This window comes from Nerophis ophidion, linkage group LG02 (genome assembly GCF_033978795.1).
Source record: "Nerophis ophidion isolate RoL-2023_Sa linkage group LG02, RoL_Noph_v1.0, whole genome shotgun sequence".
In the NCBI taxonomy this organism is placed as follows: domain Eukaryota; kingdom Metazoa; phylum Chordata; class Actinopteri; order Syngnathiformes; family Syngnathidae; genus Nerophis; species Nerophis ophidion.
The window spans coordinates 33607710-33631115 of record NC_084612.1 but is presented as its reverse complement, the minus strand read 5'-3'; the positions used below and the strand labels follow the sequence as shown (position 1 = coordinate 33631115).

Below are 23406 nucleotides of genomic sequence, written 5' to 3'. Positions count from 1 at the left end.
GTCTGGAGGACAATAAATATTAGACACTTACGGCTTTTCACCTCAAAGAGTAACCAGCGTTGAGTAAAACCAGCCCTTAAAATAATTAACATTTGAAACATCTTACAAAAAAGTTAATCTGTTGAAGGAAACGGACGTGGGGCCTGTTAGCCTGCCATGCTGGTAGCGTTTCAATGAGGCTTAAGAGGGGCATTAGCAAGCACTTTTCGACCCTGGCGATATCAACGCCAAATTGGATACTTGGCTACATTCATGTTGCTTTTGTCGTGATATATGTTACCGCTGCGGTGTTTGTTTGGCCGTGCACACCGCGGCGAGGTCTATAAAGAACGATGCATGAAGATGCTAACATTAGCCTGCTAACATTAGCCTGCTAACTAGCGACCTGGTTGCTGTGAGAAGCCATGCTCCCGGTGAGAGTCTCCTTCCTCCTCCCTGACAAGATGAACAGTCCCCCGGGGAGATGTTGGAGCGTGGCGGTGGTCCTACTTCGACACCATTGTCATTTTTTTTCCCGCCGCGTTGTCCTGGTAGTTGCAGGTTCGGATCCACGTACTGTATCAGCACCTCATGCCGCGTGACTAGCCGTCACCGCCATTTCTGTCGAGCATCTTCTCCTGCTAGTCCAACGAGCGCGGGGAGGCTTGTCTGCACGTCCGGAGCACAAGGAATAACAATAGATACTTCCGGTTTTGGGGCAGCTTTTGTTTTTCATAATAAAATCTTCACAGCAATATAATCCACTGTACATTGACGCTAACAATTGCTGCATTATTTATTTGTTATACTTTTGCAATCAGGCACTCAAATTATTGTGCTTTAATTTTCATGCACAACCCCCTGGATATAGTCGAACGATTTAATGAGCTACTATTATGAAGGCGCTTCAATATGGAAAGCGGAACAGCCAGAGTGTCGTCGTACACAATGACGACAAACTTTATTTTAAAAACGCAGTCTTCGTCCATGTGCGATCGCATTTCCATGTCGTATTGACAACAATTTACAACCAAAAATGTATTTCAAAAAATCTACATACTTTCAAAATAACCAGTATTTGAGTCAAACACGATTGCCGGATTCACAAACAAAAAAAAAACGGAAGTGCAATAAAATATGTTGGGCAACAAACAGTGGGCGTGGCCCACAACAGGTGGGACTTCCATCCATCCATCCATCCATTTTCTACCGCTTATTCCCTTTTGGGGTCGCGGGGGGCGCTGGCGCCTATCTCAGCTACAATCGGGCGGAAGGCAGGGTCCAAACCAGAAGTAAATTGCACTTTTTCCCTCGCATTACACTTTTTCCCTCGCCGTAGTCGGAAAAGGACACCACCAGAAGCCTAGTCTACTGTTTACACAAAGGTAAGAACGTTTTGCATCGGGCTTTTCGTTTCATAATGACGTCAGGACACACGCCAATCTGACAAAAAAAAACTGTTGCATGTTTTTTAATGAGATTGCAACGTGTGACGTATTTGTGTTACTTGAATTATACATTCTAGAGTTGCCATCCATCCTCTACCGCTTATTCCCTTTTGGGGACGCGGGGGGCACTGGCGCCTATCTCAGGTACAACAGGGCGTAAGGCGGTGTACACCCCGGACAAGTCGCCACCTCATCGCAGGGCCAACACATTCACACACTGTTTCCAATCAACCTATCCCCAGGTGCATGTCTTTGGAAGTGGGAGGACATGCAAACTCGAGACTGGTATTGAACCCAGGACTGCAGGACCTTCGTATTGTGAGGCAGACGCACTAACCCTTCTGCCACCTTGAAGCCCTAGAGTTGCTCCTTTAGGTTTAAATTTCACATAAAAACAACAGTAGCTACATGTTGAGGCTATTCCAGGTAGGCATAATATATTGGGCAACAAACTCAAATCCTGAGTTCAAACCTGAAATGAGTTGATTTATGGGAAACACTATAGTGTTGGGTTTCAAAACAGCTGCTGTGATCAAGTTTATGCAATCCTATATACTCTGAGTTAAAGGCCTACTGAAACCCACTACTACCGACCACGCAGTCTGATAGTTTATATATCAATGATGAAATATTAACATTGCAACACATGCCAATACGGCCGGTTTAGTTTACTAAATTGCAATTTTAAATTTCCCGCTGAGTTTCTTGTTGAAAACGTCACGGACTGTCAGTAAATATTAGCGCAGCACTATTTGCGGCTAAAAGTAATCTCATTTCATCACGCAATTAAACAGTATTCTGGACATCTGTGTTGCTGAATCTTTTGCAATTTGTTCAGTTAATAATGGAGAAGTCAAAGTAGAAATATGGAGTTGGGAAGCTTTACCCTTTAGGCACACAAACACACAGTGATTCCTTGTTCAAAATTCCCGGAGGTGAAGCTTTACTATGGATCAGAGTGGTCAAGCCAACATGGTTCCCGACCACTTGTCAATCGGCAGATTTCGGTGAGAAAATTGTGTTAAAAAGTTGCCTCTTACCGGAGATCTGTGGAGTTTGCGCCGTCCTTGTATCTGCCGTTACTTCCCTCAGACACAGGCCTCAAGAAACCCGTGGACACACCCCTCCGACTATCAGGTACTCTTTAATCTAATTAAACACTAGCAACACAATAGAAAGATGAGGGATTTCCCAGAATTATCCGAGTAAATGTGTCTTAAAACATCTGAGTCCGTCCCAATGCAATCACCTTTTCTTTTTTTAACTTTATTTTTTTATTGTATTTTTTTTCTAGTCCTTCGCTATCAATATCATCATCCACAAATCTTTCATCCTCGCTCAAATAATGGGGAATAGCGCTTGCTGCTGGAGGCTCCCATTTTAAACAATGTGAGGATGTGAGGAGCCCTCACCCTTGTGACGTCATCTTCTGCAATTTCAGGTAAAAGCAAGGCTTTTTTATCGGCACCAAAAGTTGCAAACTTTATCGTGGATGTTCTCTACTAAATCCTTTCAGCAAAAATATGGCAATATCACGAAATTATCAAGTATGACACATAGAATGGACCTGCTGTCCCCGTTTAAATAAGAAAATCTCATTTCAGTAGGCTCTTAAAGGTGCCATATGCAATAATGTGGCCAGAAATTGTACTGCAATCACAGTCAAAATTCTGTAGATCCTTCCCTCTCTCCCTGACTGAGGTTGCCAGATACTTAGCCGAATCCAGTTCAATCGACTGAGCCACTCCAAGGAACTTCAAATTTCCACTGCCTCTTTCAAGGGGTTGAGGTGCTGGGACCATATTAGCTGAATAGACAAGCGTTTTGTCAATAACAAATCTCTAACCAACTCATTCTACACAGAAATTAGGCGATTTTTAGGAAGAAACATGCCATGCCTGCGTACAATATCACAACAAATGGCAATCATATGGTTATTGTCAGTACTATCAGAAAACAAAGTGAAGTGAATTATATTTATATAGCGCTTTTTCTCTAGTGACTCAAAGCGCTTTACATAGTGAAACCCAATATCAAATTTTCACATTTAAACCAAAATGGGAGCAGGTAGGTAAAGTGTCTTGCCCAAGGACACAACGGCAGTGACTAGGATGGCAGAAGCGGGGATTGAACCTGCAACCCTCAGGTTGCTGACATGGCCGCTCTACCAACCGAGCTATACCGCTAAGACTAAAACTAAAGACTAAAACGAACTACAAACCCCGTTTTCATATGAGTTGGGAAATTGTGTTGGATGTAAAGATAAACGGAATACAATGATTTGCAAATCATGTTCAACCCATAGTCAGTTGAATATGCTACAAAGACAACATATTTGATGTTCAAACTGATAAACCTTTTTTTTTTTGCAAGTAATCATTAACTTTAGAATTTGATGCCAGCAACACGTGACAAAGAAGTTGGGAAACGTGGCAATAAATACTGATAAAGTTGAGAAATCGCTCATCAAACACTTATTTGGAACATCCCACAGGTGTGCAGGCTAATTGGAAACAGGTGGGTGCCATGATTGGGTATAAAAGCAGCTTCCATGAAATGCTAAGTCATTCACAAACAACGATGGGGGTGAGGGTCACCACTTTGTAAGCAGATTGTCGAAAAGTTTTAGAACAACATTTCACAACAAGTTATTGCAAGGAATTTAGGGATTTTACCATCTATGGTCCGTAAAATCATCAAAAGGTTCAGAGAATCTGGAGAAATCACTGCACGTAAGCGATGATATTACGGACCGTTGATCCCTCAGGCGGTACTGCATCAAAAACCTACATCAGTGTGTAAAGGATATCACCACATGGGCTCAGGAACACTTCATAAAACCACTGTCAGTAACTACAGTTGGTGGCTACATCTGTAAGTGCAAGTTCAAACTCTGCTATGCAAAGCAAAACCCATTTATCAACAACACCAAGGAACGCCACTGGCTTCGCTGGGCCCGAGCTCACCTAAGATGGACTGATGAAAAGTGGAAAGGTGTTCTGTGGTCTGACGAGTCCACATTTGAAATTATATTTCGAAACTGTGGACGTGGTATCCTTCGGAACAAAGAGAAAAATAACCATCCGGATTGTTATAGGCACAAAGTTGAAAAGCCAGCATCTGTGATGGTATGGGGGTGTATTAGTGCCCAAGGCATGGGTAATTTACACATCTGTGAAGGCACCATTAATGCTGAATGGTCCATACAGGTTTTGGAGCAACATATGTTGTCATCCAAGCAATGTTATCATGGACGCCCCTGTTTTTTTCAGCAATGACAATGCCAAGCCTCGTATTACAACAGCGTGATTTCGTAGTAAAAGAGTGTGTGTACTTTCCTGGCCTGCCTGCAGTCCAGAACTGTCTCCCATCGAAAATGTGTGGCGCATTATGAAGCGTAAAATATGACATCGGAGACTCCAGACTGTTGAACGCCTGAAGCTCTACATAAAACAAGAATGGGAAATAATTCCACTTTCAAAGCTTCAACAATTAGTTTCCTTAGTTCCCAAATGTTTATTGAGTGTTGTTAAAAGAAAAGGTGATGTAACACAGTGGTGAACATGCCCTTTCCCAACTACTTTGGCACATGTTGCAGCCATGAAATTCTAAGTTAATTATTTTTTGGAAAAAAGGTTTATGAGTTTGAACATCAAATATGTTGTCTTTGTAGTGCATTCAACTGAATATGGGTTGAAAAGGATTTGCAAATCATTGTATTCCGTTTATATTTACATTTAACACAATTTCCCAACTCATATGGAAACGAGGTTTGTACAACCAACGCTAGCAATGGTTATACTGGTGAAAATAAGTGGTGCATGTTTAGCAGCCTAATATACGGCCAAAACTATCCATCCATCCATCCATTTTCTACCGCTTATTCCCTTCTGGGGTCGCGGGGGGCGCTGGCGCCTATCTCAGCTACAATCGGGCGGAAGGCGGGGTACACCCTGGACAAATCGCCACCTCATCGCAGGGCCAACACAGATAGACAGACAACATTCACACACTAGGGCCAATTTAGTGTTGCCAACCAACCTATCCCCAGGTGCATGTCTTTGGAGGTGGGAGGAAGCCGGAGTACCCGGAGGGAACCCACGCAGTCACGGGGAGAACATGCAAACTCCACACAGAAAGATCCCGAGCCTGGATTTGAACCCAGGACTGCAGTACCTTCGTATTGTGAGGCAGACGCACTAACCCCTCTGCCACCGGCCAAAACTAATGAAGAGACATTTTACCAAGGTGTGCCTATAGGCTACATGAATGAGGAATTATTTTATCATGTGATTGTCTCTATATGTTTCACATTGCCATGATGTCAGCCGGTGATAATGTCGGAACCCATTTCGTCAGCATATTGAAAAAGGAAAAAGTCACATAGGTTTTATTTGTCGAAAATATATTTTGCCCTGGGCTTCACGGGGGAAGAAGGGTTAGTGCGTCTGCCTGACAATACGAAGGTCCTGAGTAGTCAGGGTTCAATCCCGGGCTCGGGATCTTTCTGTGTGGAGTTTGCATGTCCTCCCCGTGAATGCGTGGGTTCCCTCCGGTTACTTCGGCTTCCTCCCACCTCCAAAGACATGCACCTGGGGATACGTTGATTGGCAACCCTAAATTAGCCTTACTGTGTGAATGTCGTCCGTCTATCTGTGTTGGCCCTGCGATGAGATGGCGACTTGTCCAGGGTGTACGCCGCCTTCCGCCCGATTGTAGCTAAGATAGGCACCAGCGACCCCCGCTACCCCAAAGGGGAGTAAGCGGTAGGAAATGGATGGATATTATGCCCCGACAGTTCGAATACACATTGATATACAGGCTAACGGGCATATATTTTCCCCGTTAGCCTGCATGTCGATGGGTCATTGAATTACACTAGGCGCTAAGCACCATCACACAAAGCCTTCATTGCATGAACATACTAGCTTGGTTGGACAAGATCATAGACTGTATTGGACAATATAGTTTACATACCAAATTCCATTTCCATTTATTACAAGTAATAAGAAAGCGTAAATGCCTGACTTACCTATCAAGGAGGAAATTAGCAAGTTTGGCATCAGATGAAAAATCTTCTCTGCCTTCTATCGTCTACATCTTTCAAAGGCATCCCCAGATACAAATCCTCATTTTGTTCCAGGCTTTGTCAAGAATAAGTGTAGAATCGCAACGACGCCTTTTAGATTTACTAAGGTCTGACATGTTTAGTAACTTTACCAGTGGCAGTAGCCAGACAAAGAGGGCGGTGCGTTACTGGCAACCTGGATGTGACACACTTACAGACATTCGAATTGGTCGAACTGTAGAGGGTGGGACATCGAAATGAAAACGATACAAATATTTTGGGGCTGTAAATCTAATTGAATATATATGTGTTCTCATTTTGTAGAGGTATTAAAAAATAACATGATTTATTAATGCCTTTTGACATATTGGGGCCATTTAATGATGACTTGACATGATATTATTACATATGGCTCCTTTAAGGCCAATATAAAAAGCCATTATCAATGGAGCGCTGATTCTACGAGTCACCTTAGCAACTGGGGACAGAAAAGGCCACCTTTCTTTACGCAGCTGGATCTGAAAGTGTGAGGCCCAATCCCAATACACCCCCTCACCATACTTTTTAGCCCTATCCCTACATTTTACGCGTTCCCGTGAAAATAGTGTCCCAATGACTCTTTGCATGTTTGAGTCGTGGGCATAACGAGGAGCAGGGGGTATGAATCTAGCCCTTCAGAGTGAAGCATTTCAGATGCTGATTCACTCAGGTCGGACCAGAGAAAAATGCTTTATTTCTGCATAAGTTACTGTATGTAATATATTACATGCTAGTTTGGAACGGGGCTTCACGGTGGTAGAGGGGTTAGTACATCTGCCTCACAATACGAAGGTCCTGAGTAGCCAGGGTTCAATCTCGGGCTTGGGATCTTTCTGTGTGGAGTTTGCATGTCCTCCCCGTGAATGCGTGGGTTCCCTCCGGGTACTCCGGCTTCCTCCCACTTCCAAAGACATGCACCTGGGGATAAGTCGATTGGCAACACTAAATTGGCCCTAGTGTGTGAATGTGAGTGTGAACGTTGTCTATCTGTGTTGGCCCTGCGATGAGGTGGGGACTTGTCCAGGGTTTACCCCGCCTTCCGCCTGATTGTAGCTGAGATAGGCACCAGCGCGACCCCAAAGGGAATAAGCGGTAGAAAATGGATGGATGGATAGTTTGGAACGTTAGTTTGTAATGTTAGCCAGCTAACGTAAGGCTAAAATACTAAATAATAATACTAATATACTAAAAACTTAAAGCTTGCAAATGTGAAAACATTCTAATAAAGTACCAGGGTACTAACAAATTAAAAACGGGAACATCACTGTTTTTTTTTTTTTTAATCCACATATGCTGCCCTGCGCCGGTGATGTTGCTGAGCCAAAGCGCGGCGCATTCGTGTGTCAAAACACAAACACTGAGTGCATACAATCCAAAGGAATGATATCAATATAACAGCAATACTACTGGTTAATAAAAATAGTGCGTGAAAGACAATATTAAAGTATCTGGGTTTCGAAACTGTCAATTAAGATAACGCTTTAAACACAGAAGTGCCACGCTGCAAGCACTTCTTTAAAACATGCCTCGCCAAGTGCGTCAATACAGCATTACCACTGTTGCTTCAAATTTAGGTAAACATTTAAATAAAAATCATTCAGACCTGGAACAGCACAGTGACACAGGGGTTAGTGCATGTGCCTCCTGGGTTCGATCCCCAGGCTCAGGGTCTTTCTGTATGGAGTTTGCATGTTGTCCCCGTGACTGCGTGGGTTCCCTCTCGGTACTCTGGCTTCCTCCCACCTTCAAAAACGTGCACCTGGGGATAGGTTGATTGGCAACACTAAATTTGCCCTATTGTTTGAATGTGAGTGTGAATGTTGTCTGTCTATCTGTGTTGGGCCTGTGATGAGATGGCGACTTGTCCAGGGTGTACGCCGCCTTCCGCCCAAATGCAGCCCTATCCTTGTTTGTAAATGACTGAGCATTTCATGGAAAGCTGCTTTTATACCAATTTATGGCACCCACCTGTTCCCAATTAGCCTGTTCACTTGTGGGATGTTCCAAATGAGTGTTTGATGAGCATTCCTCAACTTTCTCAGTCTTTTATGCCACTTGTACCGGCTTTTTTGAAACGTGTAGGCATCAAATTCCAAATAAGCCAATATTTGCAAAAAATAAGTAGGTTTTCCAGTTCAGATGTTAAGTATCTTAATTTTGAAAGTATATTCAATTGAATATAGGTTGAAAGGGATTTGCAAATCATTGTATTCTGTTTTTCTTTATGATTTACACAACGTGCCAACTTCACTGGTTTTGGGGTCTGTAGTATACAAACCCCGTTTCCATATGAGTTGGGAAATTGTGTTAGAAGTAAATATAAACGGAATACAATGATTTGCAAATCCTTTTCAACCCTTATTCAGTTGAATGCACTACAAAGACAACATATTTGATGTTCAAACTCATAAACTTTATTTTTTCTTTGCCAATAATAATTACATTAGAATTTCATGGCTGCAACACATGCCAAAGTAGTTGGGAAAGGACACGTTTACCACTGTGTTACATCATCTTTTCTTTTAAAAACACTCAATAAACGTTTGGGAACTGAGGAAACTAATTGTTGAAGCTTAGAAAGTGGAATTCTTTCCTAATCTTGTTTTATGTAGAGCTTCAGTCGTTCAACAGTCCTGGGTCTCTGCTGTCGTATTTTATGCTTCATAATGCGCCACACATTTTCGATGGGAGACAGGTCTGGACTGCAGGCGGGCGAGGAAAGTACCCGCACTCTTTTTTTACAAAGCCACGCTGTGTAACATGTGCTGAATGTGGTTTGGCATTGTCTTGCTGAAATAAGCAGGGGCGTCCATAAAAAAGACGGCGCTTAGATGGCAGCATATGTTGTTCCAAAACCTGTATGTACCTTTCAGCATTAATGGTGCCTTCACAGATGTGTAAGTTACCCACGCCTTGGGCACTAATACACCCCCCTGCCATCACAGATGCTGGCTTTTGAAGTTTGTGTCGATAACAGTCTGGATGGTTCGCTTCCCCTTTGGTCCGGATGACACAATGTCGAATATTTCCAAAAACAATTTGAAATGTGGACTCGTCAGACCACAGAACACTTTTTCACTTTGCATCAGTCCATCTCAGATGGTCTCGGGCCCAGAGAAGCCGGCGGCGTTTCTGGATGTTGTTGATAAATGGATTTCGCTTTGCATAGTAGAGCTTTAACTTGCACATACAGATGTAGCGAGGAACTGTATTTAGTGACAGTGGTTTTCTGAAGTGTTCCTGAGCCCATGTGGTGATATCCTTTAGAGATTGATGTCGGTTTTTGATACAGTGCCGTCTGAGGGATTAAAAGTCACGGTCATTCAATGTTGGTTTCCGGTCATGCCGCTTACGTGGAGTGATTTCTCCAGAGTCTCTGAACCTTTTGATGATATTATGGAGTTTAGACGTTGAAATCCCTCAATTTCTTGCAATTGCACTTTGAGAAACAATGTTCTTAAACTTTTTGACTATATGCTTACACAGTTGTGGACAGAGAGGTGTACCTCGCCCCATCCTTTCTTGTGAAAGACTGAACAATTTTTGGGAAGCTGTTTTTATACCCAATCATGACACCCACCTGTTCCCAATTAGCCTGCACACCTGTGGGATGTTCAAAATAAGTGTTTGATGAGCATTCAACAACTTTATCAGTATTTATTGCCACCTTTCCCAACTTCTTTGTCACGTGTTGCTGGCATCAAATTCTAAAGTTAATGATTATTTGCAACATAAAATATGTTGTCTTTGTAGCATATTCAACTGAATATGTGTTGAAAAGGATTTGCAAATCATTGTATTCCATTTATAGTATTTACATCTAACACAATTTCAGAACTCATATGGCAACTGGGTTTATAATAAATATCTAAATAATGTTTCCCTATGCTAAATATTTTTAATCCAAACATCCATCCATTTCCTACCGCTTATTCCCTTTGGGGTCGCGTGGGGCACTGGTGCCTATCTCAGCTACATATGGGCGGAAGGCGGGGTATACCCTGGACAAGTCGCCACCTCATCACAGGGCCAACACGGATAGAAAGACAACATTCACACTTACATTCACACACTAGGGCCAATTTTTTTTTTTTTTTAGTGTTGCCAATCAACCTATGCAACCTAGATGCATGTCTTTGGAAGTGGGAGGAAGCCGGAGTACCCGAAGGGAACCCACGCATGCACGGGGAGAACATGCAAACTCCACACAGAAAGATCCCGAGCCCGGGATAGAACCCAAGACTACTCAGGACCTTCGTATTGTGAGGCAGACGCACTAACCCCTCTGCCACCGTGCAGCCAAACACATACGATTAATATGAATGATTTTCAATGTTTTTAAATGATTAACAAAATATTTTTACATAATTGTAAAATTTTCTTTTACCATTAATATTGATTCTTTGATTTGGTTTTAATATCGACTGGTTACAAAGTAACACACACACACATTATGTCTGACAGTTTGCCTCACATTTATAAGAAGGGGAGGAGACATGAAAACCTCCAGGTTTGTTCAAGAAAACCTGCTTGCAAGCATGTTCAGTTCACAAAGTTACCACGGTAACTGAAAGAAAACTCTGACATTCCATTGTTTTCTTTGAAAAACAGTGTGTCTGATTGACATTGAAGTTCTACCTAATGTCGTGGCCAGTAAGGGGTACAAATTGACCAACTACGACTGCATAAATGAGAGCAATCACCCGGCTATTGATCCAATTGAGTCAATTACCTAAATTAATGTTTAGTTTCAAAGGTCCTGCATGAAATGTTTTATTCTTAATTTAATTTTTCAGCCACACAGAGAAAGATGCCAGAAAGGAAGAGTGATGTGAATGGAGCGTATAAGAATAGAGACAGGGATTTCTCCCGCAGTGCAGACCACTGGGATAAGTATGACAGCAGAGATGGCGACTCCAAAGCCAGAGTGGGTGACGAGAGAGGTTCTGCTGGTGACAGGAGGTCCAGGCAGATGGAGATGAGGAGTTCTTCTCCCAAAAAGACGCCTGCTTTCAGAGACCACCACCATCAAGGACCTTCTACGCTGTGAGCAACTGCATAACACGTTCCTCTTACACTGGTTGTGTTAACTTAGCAACAATGTTATACATAGTCATTATCCACAACATTATCCTCCAATAGACTTTTTCTTAACCATAGGGCCAGGAGCCCATTGCTGGGTAGCGAGCCCCTCCCAGATGGCTGCCAAAAATTATTTGTTCCTCAGCCTTGGTCCCTTTGGGCCGCAGTGGTACTAAGTTGTAATTCACTTTTCCACCATTTGTGGCAGTGATGAAAATGTCAAACTGAATAAGTTTGGCGCTAAAGTCACACTGACATTTCTTGAGCACAAAAATTATGACCAAATTAGTGAAGCTGTGTTTATATTTGCACTTTCCTTTTATTCACAGTTTATTTAAAACACATATGATTATCATTATTATTGATTGATTGAAACTTGTATTCGTAGATTGCACAGTACAGTACATACAAATTTAAATTTTCCTGAAGGAATAAATAAAGTACTATCTAATCTAATCTAATCTAATATTCCTTACAATTGAACACTAAATTGTAACACCCAAATAAGTTTTTCAACTTGTTTAAATCTGGGTCCATGTTAATTAATTCATGGTATTAATGTTATAATGTATTTATTTTAGAACAACATAGTTTATACATTTAAATAAATAATTGTAATCTACATCAGTCTCTCTCTCTCCCTCTGTCTCTCTTTCTCTTTCTCTCTCTCTCTCTCTCTATCTATTTCTTTCTCTCTCTGCGTACATATGTATATATATGTATATTTATATGTGTTTATATATGTGTGTATGTATGTATATATATATATATATATATATATATATATTTATGTGTATATTTATATACAAATATATATATATATAATATGTTTATTTATGTGTGTATATGTCACGCCTGTTTAGTTTTTTGGACATTTAAGTTCTCTCTTGGCATTTCCTGGTTTGTTTTCGTCTCCATGCCAACTCATTACTTTTCACCTGTCTTGTCACGTGCCAACTCATTACTTTTCACCTGTCATGTCAAGGATGATGTGGGATGAGTCAGGCATGAATGTAAGTACATGATATTTATTAAATAAACAAACAAACTACAAAAAGGCAAACCAAGGACGTGCTCTGTGGCGGATAGTAATCTATACTAAACTTAAAACAGCACAATGGCATGACTATATACAAATAAACAAAAGATACTATCTCATGGCATAAATAACAAAACTTACTCGGTGTGGACCAAAACAAACAACAAGGCATGAAACAGATTATCGAGGTCGTGAAGGAGGTGCAGCATGGGTAGGGTGCGTGCGAGTGTGAAGATCCCAGAAAGCAGACAAGAAAAAGAGTGACTTAAGTAGCTGTGATGATTAGTGAAAACAGGTGAGGCTGAGAACAGGGACGTGAGATGACAGGTAATGAGTTGGCATGGAGACGAAAACAAACCAGGAAATGCCAAGAGAGAACTTAAATGTCCAAAAAACTAAACATAACCTGACCAAAACCAAAACATAAACTTACAGGCGTGACAGTATATATGTATGTATATATATATTTATATGTATATTTATATATGTGTGTATATATTTATGTATCTATATGTGTGTATATATGAATGTACTTATATGTATATATGTACACATATACATACATACATACAGTCGTATATACACATATATGTATGTAAATATGTATGTATGTATGTATGTATGTATGTATATATATGAGGGCCCATTAGGGACATTATTCAGAAATACCTCTTACATACACTACTGAAATGCTCTCACATAAACAACTGAAATGTTTTTCTCTCACACACACTACTGAAACACTCTTATACACACTACTGGAATGCTCTCACATTCACCACTGAAATGTTTTTCTTTAACACACACTACTGAAACACTCGTGTACACACTTCTGAAATGCTCTCACATACACTACTGAAATGCTCTCACATACAATACTGAAACACTCATATACACACTACTGAAATGCTCTTACATACACTACTGAAATGCTCTTACATACACTACTGAAATGCTCTCACATTCACTACTGAAATACTCTTACATACACTACTGAAATGCTCTCACATACACTACTGAAATGCTCTTACATACACTACTGAAATGCTCTCACATTACCCTACTGAAATGCTCTCACATAAACATCTAAAATGCTCTCACATAAACAACTAAAATGTTTTACTCTCACGCACACACACACACACCACTTGCGTGTGAGAGACAACAATTTTAGTAGTATGTGTGCAAGGATTTCAGTTACATGTATGAGAGCATCTTACCAGTGTGTATGAGAGCATCTTACTAGTATGTATGAGCGACATTGCATTCCGGTTCCGGTCACCAAAAATGCCCGCACCTTTTCAGTTTTTTTTATTTTTTAAAGCCAAGTTGTTTGTGAACAAAATGTCTGCCTAACTGCCGACAAGTAGCTTAACCAAGGCAGGAGCTCTACTTCATAATTTTAGGGCTTCAACGAAGAATATAAGAGCACTTTGAATGCAACAAGGGTCGGGCTGCTGCCGTGGGTTGCACCTGCGTGCCGCGACACCTAAGCTGCCACACAGCGGTGCTTTGTCCTGTCCTGAGCGGACACTTTGTCCTCCCGACAGCCAAGCAGCCTGGAGCACTCGTTCCGTTGCGAAAGTGCAATGCAGCATTATCAAGCACAACCTTCTACCTCATGGACATTGGGGCAAGAGGAGGAAAAGGTAATTAGACATGATTTATTTCTAAATGATTGTTGAATCCCACGGAATGTAAGGCAACTTGGCATTGTAGCCATTAAGCAGTTAGTCTTGTTTGCTTCCACTACAAACAAGTTAGCAACTAGTGTTTCTGCGGCTCCTAAAAGTCTGACATCTATTGCAAACTTGCCGTTTGTCTCGGAGGAAACAGAAAAAGTACACTGTCAGTTCAGCTAATAATGTTTGCAGAGTTGTTGCTATGGTAACATGTCGAAATCTGAGTTACGTCGTAGTACGTCGGTAGCTGATCGAATAGTAATAATAATAGATAACATTTATTTTGCGCTTTTCTTTGGACTAGATAAGGGGTCCCCAAACTACGATTACGGCCCGCCAACGTCCAACATCCGGCCCGCTGCTGGAATTATTATTTTTTTGTATTATTATTTTAAATCTGTCTTTTCTAATCCATTTTATGATGTCCCCTAGCCGCTCAAGCAAATCATATTGTCTAAAAATGCATTTTCCCGTATGACTTACGTTGTTTTAGCGGTTTTCATGTGATCTGATTGTTACATTCTTATTTCAGAGTCACCACACAGCTGCATGACCATTTCAACAAGGACGGAATACACAACCTCCCGGAATAGATGTCAGACTCTTAGGAGCCGCAGAATCACTAGTTGCTAACTTGTTTGTAGTGGAGGCACATGAGGTTAACTGCTTAATGGATACAATGTAATGAATTCCGTGGGATTCAACAATCATTTAGAAATAAATAATGTCTAATTTCCTTTTCTTCCTCTTGCCCAAATGTCTATGAGGTAGAAGGTTGTGCTTGATAATGCGGCGTTGCAACGGAATGAGTGCTCCAGGCTGCTTAGCTGTCGGGAGGACAAAGTGTCCTCTCAGGTGTCGTGGCACGCAGGTGCAACCCACGGCGGCAGCCCGACCCTTGTTGCATTCAAAGTGTTCTTATATTCTCCACATAAACCCTAAATTTATGAAGTAGAGCACCTGCCTTGGTTAAGCTACTTGTCGGCAGTTAGGCAGACATTTTGTTCACAAACAACTTGGCTTTAAAAGAAAAAAAAATTGAAAAGTGGCGGGCATTATTGGAGACCGGAACCGGAATGCAATGTCGCTCATAGACACTAGTAAGATGCTCTCATACACACTGGTAAGATGCTCTCATACATATAACTGAAATCCTTGCACACATACTACTGAAATTGTTGTCTCTCACACGCAAGTGGTGTGTGTGTGTGTGCATGAGAGTAAAACATTTTAGTTGTTTATGTGAGATCATTTTAGTTGTTTATGTGAGAGCATTTCAGTAGTGTATATGAGAGCATTTCAGTAGTGTATATAAGAGCATTTCAGTAGTGTATGTAAGAGCATTTCAGTAGTGTATGTGAGAGCATTTCAGCATTGTATGTGAGAGCATTTCAGCATTGTATGTGAGAGCATTTCAGTAGTGTATGTGAGAGCATTTCAGTGTGTATGTAAGAGCATTTCAGTAGTGTATGTGAGAGCATTTCAGTAGTGTATGTGAGAGTGTTTCATTAGTGTGTACAAGAGTGTTTCAGTAGTGTGTGTGAGAGAAAAACATTTCAGTTTATTAGAGAGCATTTCGGTTGTGTATTTAAGATGAAATTCTGAATAATGTCCCTAATGGCTCGTTATATATGTACGTGTACATATATGTATATACAATGTATGTGTGTGTGTATATATATATATATATATATATATATATATATATATATATATATATATATATATATATATATATATATATATATATATATATATATATATATAGTGTGTGTGTGTATACAATGTATATTAGGGGCTGTGTATACAATGTATATTAGGGCTGTCCAAGTTAGCGGGTTAACTATACATTTCAATAATGACTCCATTTTTTTTAGGGGGCAATTAATGCACACTCGTTTTGACCCTCGGGCTTTGCCGTAGCGGGGAAACTTGGCTGCAGTTCACTTGCTACTGATGAGCCACAAGCAGTGTGCAGAATGACGGTTTTATTATTATGTACTAGTAACGAGTAAAATTAATTACTTTCAGGTCCTGTTGACATTTTGGAAGAGGCACCATTACACTGTAACACAGCAGACAGCAACATACGCAAACATACACAATGGGACTATTAAACAACAAATCAATGATTTAAGTGACAAACTTGCCATCCAAAATATACCCCGTTTGTTAACAAGATATGACAATCGATGCACATTCAATCACTCTATTAAGCGGTGAGAAGATTCAAAAGAGATGGTGTCAGAGCTGACGAAGTGCGCTGTTATTAAAGCTCAAAAGCACAGCTCTGTTGAAACCCTTGATGACGTTACATGCCACTATGGCAACAGCCCCCGCCTTTTAAAAGCACAGACCCCGCACACTGCTCGCATAATAAACATCTCTCAAATGCATATACCAGAATTTTTTTTGTTAGTAACGTATAAATTACTTTCCATAGTAATTAATTACATTTACTAAATAGTAATTCTGTTAGTAATTCAATTAGTAAAGTAAAGAGTAACTATAATGAATTTATGGATGAAATAGTGGAGGTCCTATTGGCTGCGCTGTAAGCGGACATTAATTTACGGGTTAGAACGCATAAAAAAACCATCGGTCTGGAGTCATGTCTCTCATGATCGTGAACGATAGGCAAAAGGCCTCAAAAATGTGCAGTTCCCCTATAACAACATTTATAAGTCAGAAAAGAGGAAATTCATTATAGGTCCCCTTTAATATATTTCAATTGTGTTAAAGTGATTGCGAAAGTTCACTGCATGACTGTTGATTCAGCCAACTGAGTGTCGTGTAGGAAGAGAGAATGTCCAACGTAACATCAGGCGCCATGACTGCTACAAAGGACGTGTGCGGCTGTGCCCAAATGCATGCAAATGCTGTCAATTTTAAGTTAGTTTTTTCTGTCGAAATTAAAATATGTCTATATATACTTCTAAACATACTCCAGCTCAGAAACTTACAATAAAACATGCTTTAATTTTGTGAAAGTATAATTTTGCCGCCGAATTTGAGCACTCTGCTGCTACATTCTTGCAGTGCTTTATGGACCAGCAGGCTCTCTATCACGCACCGAATGGCGCTATAAACAGAAAAACAATACGCAGAACAACCAAAAAAATATCTTACTACCCTCATTTTGCCAACATTTTTATTAGCTTTGGAACAACAATCACATAGAAATTGTGAGTTTTGTGTGAAGTATGTCAACTTATCATGTTAGACCCGCTCGACATCCATTTATTTCGGTCCCCTAGGGGTGCGGGGGGTTGCCCACATATGCGGTCCTCTCCAAGGTTTCTCATAGTCATCATTGTCACTGTCACCGACGTCCCACTGGGGTGAGTTTTCCTTGCCCTTGTGTGGGCTCTACCGAGGATGTCGTTGTGGTTTGTGTTGTGGTTTGTGCAGCCCTTTGAGACACTAGTGATTTAAGGCTATATAAATAAACATTGATTGATTGAACTGTGGTGGCTGCCTCTAATGTATTTGTAATGACTGTATTTATCTTCATCATGTATTATTCTAACTCATCTTTCTTGTCTTTCTTTTTAGTAACATCCTAAGTGAAAAAGAGTAATTTAGTTATTTGCCAATATTCCTGCACAGTATCTTAAATATGGTAAAGAGAATATGGAATCATTTTTGGTCCAAAACATATTTTGCTTTATAATTATGATTTAATTTATTTCGAACATGTGAACAGATACAATGTGATACATCATATGATAATTATATATGTTCATTTCTCATTACATGTTCGAAAAGGAGTAGGAAGAAGCAAAGCTTATTTAATCTGCCAGTTATGATTCACATATGAGATGACTAATATCTCGTGTTCAACAAAGTTCAAGATGTTTGACAATATTTTTCTTTTGTAGTTTGAACAGCCTCTTACCTGGATCTTATTGATATTTGTTTGACATCGTTGCATAATCCGTTCCATTATTTATTCCCTATACTGAAATGCTTGATAACCTCTCGTGGAACTCTGAAGAAACTGCCTAAAACAGCCTAAAACAAAGTAGGGCATTTTACTTCGAGAAAGGCAAAATGTCCCCCGAACCCGCTTACAACAGACGCTCGCTTGACCACCACTTTGAGTCTCACATACAGTATATTGCCAAAAATATTTGGTCACCTGCCTTGACTCACATATGAACTTGAAGTGCCATCCCATTCCTAACCCATAGGGTTCAATATGATGTCGGTCCACCATTTGCAGCTATAACAGCTTCAACTCCTCTGGGAGGGCTGTCTACAAGGCTGCGGAGTGTGTTTATAGGAATTTTCTACCATTCTTCCAAAAGCACATTTGTGAGGTCACACACTGATGGCTTGGCTCTCAATCTCCGTTCTAATTCAACCCAAAGGTGTTCTATCGGGTTCAAGTCAGGACTCTGTGCAGGCCAGTCAAGTTCATCCACACCAGACCCTTTCATCCATGTCTTTTTTTTACTTTGCTTTGCACTGTCCTGTTGGTAGAGGAAAGGGCCCGCGTGCAATTGATCAAAACGTTTTTGTATCCAAAATGGTTTTGTACCCTGGAGCATTCAAAGTTCCTTTCACTGGGACTAAGGGGCCAAGCCCAACTCCTGAAAAACTAACCCACATCATAATTCATACTTGCTATCCCTTCCAAATTTTCCGGGAGACTCTTGAATTTCAGTGCCTCTCCCGAAAACCCCCCGGGACGACCATTCTCCCGAATTTCTCCCGACTCCCAGCCAAACCTGAGTGAGGACAGCCTGTCGTCAGGCCCACTTTTCCTCCATATAAACAGCGGCCCAATCACGTTAAAACATCTACGGCTTTTGGAGAGTGCACAACTGCACACACAACAAGAAGAAGACTATTATTTATGTCTCCGTTATCCATGGGTTTATTTATAACCCATAAAGTAGGCAGGCACGGAGCTATTTCTCAGCATGTGTTTATTCCAGCCGGCCCGTTAATACACTGACACACAACATCCGGATTCCCATAATGCATTGCTTCAAAACTACGGCAAGTAGTTATGTACAAAAAAGATAGTGACAGAGAATAGAACGAGGATGGAAAATTCAACCCTAAAATCACTCCTTCCCTGCAAATTATATGTCACAGATGCTGCCCATACCTATGCTCCTTCAAAGGCTTTGCTACTGACTGCAAACCATTGCACTTTCAAATACAGCAGTGAGTTGAGAGGAGTGTTGTGTGTGTGTATATGTGTAAATAAATGAACACATGTAAAATAAATATATATATGTATATAATATATATATGTGAAATACTAGAACTTCAGTGAATTCTAACTATAAATATACTCTTCACCCCTTAACCCCGGCCCGCTCCCACCCATCACCAGAATTCGGAAGTCTCAAGGTGGGCAAGGATGCCATAATTCCTCCTCCACCAAATTTCACACTCATACCACTTTGTGGCTGAGTTGCTGTTGTTCCCAAACTCTTTTATTTTCTTATAATAAATCTGACGGTTGACTTTGGAATAATTAGGAGCGCGGAAATTTCACGACTGGATTTGTTGCACATGTGGCATCGTATGACAGTTCCATGCTGGAAATCACTGAGAGTGGCCCATTCTTCTACAGATGTTTGTAGAAACAGTCTCCATGCCTAAGTGCTTGATTTTATACACCTGTGGCTGGGCCATGTGATTAGTACACCTGATTCTCATCATTTGGTTGGGTGGCCAAATACTTTTGGCAATATAGTGTATTTAATGAGCAGTAAGTCACATCCGGTGAATGCAAGGAATTGGAGAAAAATTGCAATAGATGATACAACATACCGCTACAATTAAAATCAATGTTTTTGAATGAATACAAATCACAATTCACATTGTCGGTAAAGGCATATTGTTTAATGCAGCTGTTTACACATTTGTGTCAAGAAAATGATCTAATGTCTTCTTCGCAGGTATGAACAGTCTCCTGTGTATCCTCCTGAGAGGGAGTTTTACGAGCGACAGGATAGAGAAGCTCTTTACAACCTCCGATACATCCTCACCACTCGAGGCAAGTTGTGCTACTGTAATATGGACCATCAATTAGGACAATTTTGCTGGAAGCATGATTCATTTGTGTGAATTATTATTTGTCTTTTGCCCTGTGATGATAATTTTCCAATTTGTTGATTAACCACACCAGTCATAATCTGCCTTCCAGGTCTTTGCCAGTTGATGGAGGTTTTTGTCAATCTTCTCATCATCATCTGCGCCGGCGTGCCACACAGCAACAACGGAGGCTACCGTGACTTGGCCAGCCTGGGGGGCGTCTACTACTATCACTTTGGGGGAGCCAACGCCTTTAAAGGGGCCGAAGCAGAGCGAGTGATTGAGCTGGACCGGTTGTTCAACGATCTCAAGAGGCCTCCGTACGCTTTCGCCATGGCGTGCGGCGGGATCGTCATGATCTACGCTCTGGCTATGTTGGCACTGGGGATTTTCCGAGTGCCTTACCGCTACCCGCCCGTGCTGCTAGGGGAGGCTGCGGTAAACCTGCTGATCGGCCTGGGATACATCGCCGCACTGGTCTTCTTCTTTATCAAGCTGCAGGACAACTACAGCAACGCCATCTGCAAGGAGAGGGAGCAGATGTACAAGAGCAGAGGTCACAAGGGCTTCGAGTGCCAGTTTCACGGCGCAGACATAGCCGGGGGCCTCTTTGGCGTTCTGGGCGTCTTTGTGTTCATCTTTGGCGCCGTGTTGGCCGTTAGAGCCTTCCGAACCGTGCGGGACATGAAACAGCAAAAAACTCCCCAAGATGATCGCTTTTAAGCAGATTAAATTAGATTAAAGATATTATAGTGCAAACTGGTTTAATAGGATCATTCTGTAAGTAGAACTCTTTTATGCACTTTCTGAACATATTTTGATATAAATGTTTTACTCTTTGCATGTTCATGTTCTTTTTAAATACTTTCATACACTCAGCTTTTTTTTTTTATAAAATACAACTTAATTACAAATTATAACTCAAGTGGTTTTGTTTTCTTAATCAGCTAACATCTAAAATGTCCAGCCATCCATCCATCATCTTCCGCTTATCCGAGGTCGGGTCACGGGGGCAACAGCCTAAGCAGGGAAACCCAGACTTCCCTCTCCCCAGCCACTTCGTCTAGCTCTTCCCGGGGGATCCCGAGGCGTTCCCAGGCCAGCCGGGAGACATAGTCTTCCCAACGTGTCCTGGGTCTTCCCCGTGGCCTCCTACCGGTTGGACGTGCCCTAAACACCTCCCTAGGGAGGCGTTCGGGTGGCATCCTGACCAGATGCCCGAACCACCTCATCTGGCTCCTCTCGATGTGGAGGAGCAGCGGCTTTACTTTGAGTTCCTTCCGGATGGCAGAGCTTCTCACCCTATCTCTAAGGGAGAACCCCGCCACACGGCGGAGGAAACTCATTTCGGCCGCTTGTACCCGTGATCTTATCCTTTCGGTCATGACCCAAAGCTCATGACCATAGGTGAGGATGGGAACGTAGATCGACCGGTAAATTGAGAGCTTTGCCTTCCGGCTCAGCTCCTTCTTTACCACAACGGATCGGTACAACGTCCGCATTACTGAAGACGCCGCACCGATCCGCCTGTCGATCTCACGATCCACTCTTCCCTCACTCGTGAACAAGACTCCTAGGTACTTGAACTCCTCCACTTGGGGCAGGGTCTCCTCCCCAACCCGGAAATGGCATTCCACCCTTTTCCGGGCGAGAACCATGGACTCGGACTTGGAGGTGGTGATTCTCATTCCGGTCGCTTCACACTCTGCTGCGAACCGATCCAGCGAGAGCTGAAGATCCCGGTCAGATGAAGCCATCAGGACCACATCATCTGCAAAAAGCAGAGACCTAATCCTGCGGTTACCAAACCGGAACCCCTCAACGCCTTGGCTGCGCCTAGAAATTCTGTCCATAAAAGTTATGAACAGAATCGGTGGCAAAGGACAGCCTTGGCGGAGTCCAACCCTCACTGGAAATGTGTTCGACTTACTGCCGGCAATGCGGACCAAGCTCTGGCACTGATCGTACAGGGAGCGGACCACCACAATAAGACAGTCCGATACCCCATACTCTCTGAGCACTCCCCACAGGACTTCCCGAGGGACACGGTCGAATGCATTCTCCAAGTCCACAAAGCACATGTAGACTGGTTGGGCAAACTCCAACGAAAACCACACTGTTCCTCCTGAATCCGAGGCTCGACTATCCGGCGTAGCCTCCTCTCCAGTACACTTGAATAAACCTTACCGGGAAGGCTGAGGAGCGTGATCCCACGATAGTTGGAACACACCCTCCGGTCCCCCTTCTTAAAGAGAGGAACCACCACCCCGGTCTGCCAATCCAGAGGTACCGCCCCCGATGTCCACGCGATGCTGCAAAGTCTTGTCAACCAAGACAGCCCCACAGCATCCAGAGCCTTAAGGAACTCCGGGCGGATCTCGTCCACCCCTGGGGCCTTGCCACCGAGGAGCTTTTTAACTACCTCAGTGACCTCAGCCCCAGAAATAGGAGAGTCCACCACAGATTCCCCAGGCACTGCTTCCTCATAGGAAGATGTGTTGGTGGGCTTGAGGAGGTCTTCGAAGTATTCCTTCCACCTATCCACAACATCCGCAGTTGAGGTCAGCAGAACACCATCCGCACCATACACGGTGTTGATAGTGCACTGCTTCCCCTTCCTGAGGCGGCGGATGGTGGTCCAGAATCGCTTCGAAGCTGTCCGGTAGTCGTTTTCCACGACTTCCCTGAACTCCTCCCATGTCCAAGTTTTTGCCTCCGCGACCGCTGAAGCTGCACACCGCTTGGCCTGTCGGTAGCTGTCCACTGCCTCCGGAGTCCTATGAGCCAAAAGGGCCCGATAGGACTCCTTCTTCAGCTTGACGGCATCCCTCACCGCTGGTGTCCACCAAGGGGTTTTAGGATTGCCGCCCCGACAGGCACCAACTACCTTGCAAATGTCCAGCCAATTAAAAAAAAAAAAAAAAAAAGGCCTTTTTCTTTTCAATTAATGACAAGGATTTCACTAAAAGATTTTTTTTTTTTTAAACATAAAAAGATAGGCTCCAGCACCCC

General features: G+C 42.2%; 2 protein-coding genes across 7 annotated transcripts in view; one reads left to right on the top strand and one right to left on the bottom strand.

Moving 5' to 3' along the window:
- usp10 (ubiquitin specific peptidase 10) overlaps positions 1-661 on the bottom strand; it is a 52414-nt gene extending 51753 nt beyond the window's left edge. For 2 of the 4 annotated variants that reach the window (XM_061882363.1, XM_061882380.1), the window contains exon 1: positions 386-661. In XM_061882363.1, coding sequence (XP_061738347.1) covers positions 386-406 — 21 coding nt within the window. In that variant the 5' untranslated portion in view covers positions 407-661. The remainder of the gene's footprint in view (positions 1-385) is intronic. The other 2 variants (XM_061882369.1, XM_061882386.1) reach the window with 1 other exon arrangement.
- Positions 662-1259: 598 nt separating this feature from the next.
- Positions 1260-21319, top strand: marveld3 (MARVEL domain containing 3). 3 transcript variants are annotated; one of them, XM_061882331.1, is made up of 5 exons: positions 1260-1364; positions 2722-2868; positions 11331-11580; positions 20259-20356; positions 20507-21319. In XM_061882331.1, the coding sequence occupies exons 3-5, from the start codon at positions 11345-11347 to the stop codon at positions 21115-21117; spliced, it is 945 nt and encodes a 314-aa protein (XP_061738315.1). In that variant the 5' UTR covers positions 1260-1364; positions 2722-2868; positions 11331-11344; the 3' UTR covers positions 21118-21319. The 3 variants fall into 3 exon arrangements, with proteins under 3 accessions (XP_061738315.1, XP_061738334.1, XP_061738323.1); XM_061882350.1 differs by lacking the exon at positions 2722-2868 and having other exon boundaries at positions 11410-11580; XM_061882339.1 differs by lacking the exon at positions 2722-2868 and having other exon boundaries at positions 20507-21235.
- Positions 21320-23406: the final 2087 nt, after the last annotated feature.

What these genes read in the sequence shown, in the direction of transcription:
- marveld3 (XM_061882331.1), top strand. Translation starts at nt 11,345, where the DNA reads ATGCCAGAAAGGAAGAGTGATGTGAATGGAGCGTATAAGAATAGAGAC. An exon ending in CATCAAGGACCTTCTACGCT is followed by an intron (nt 11,581 to 20,258) that starts GTGAGCAACTGC and finishes TCTTCTTCGCAG; the next exon opens with GTATGAACAGTCTCCTGTGT. An exon ending in ATACATCCTCACCACTCGAG is followed by an intron (nt 20,357 to 20,506) that starts GCAAGTTGTGCT and finishes TCTGCCTTCCAG; the next exon opens with GTCTTTGCCAGTTGATGGAG.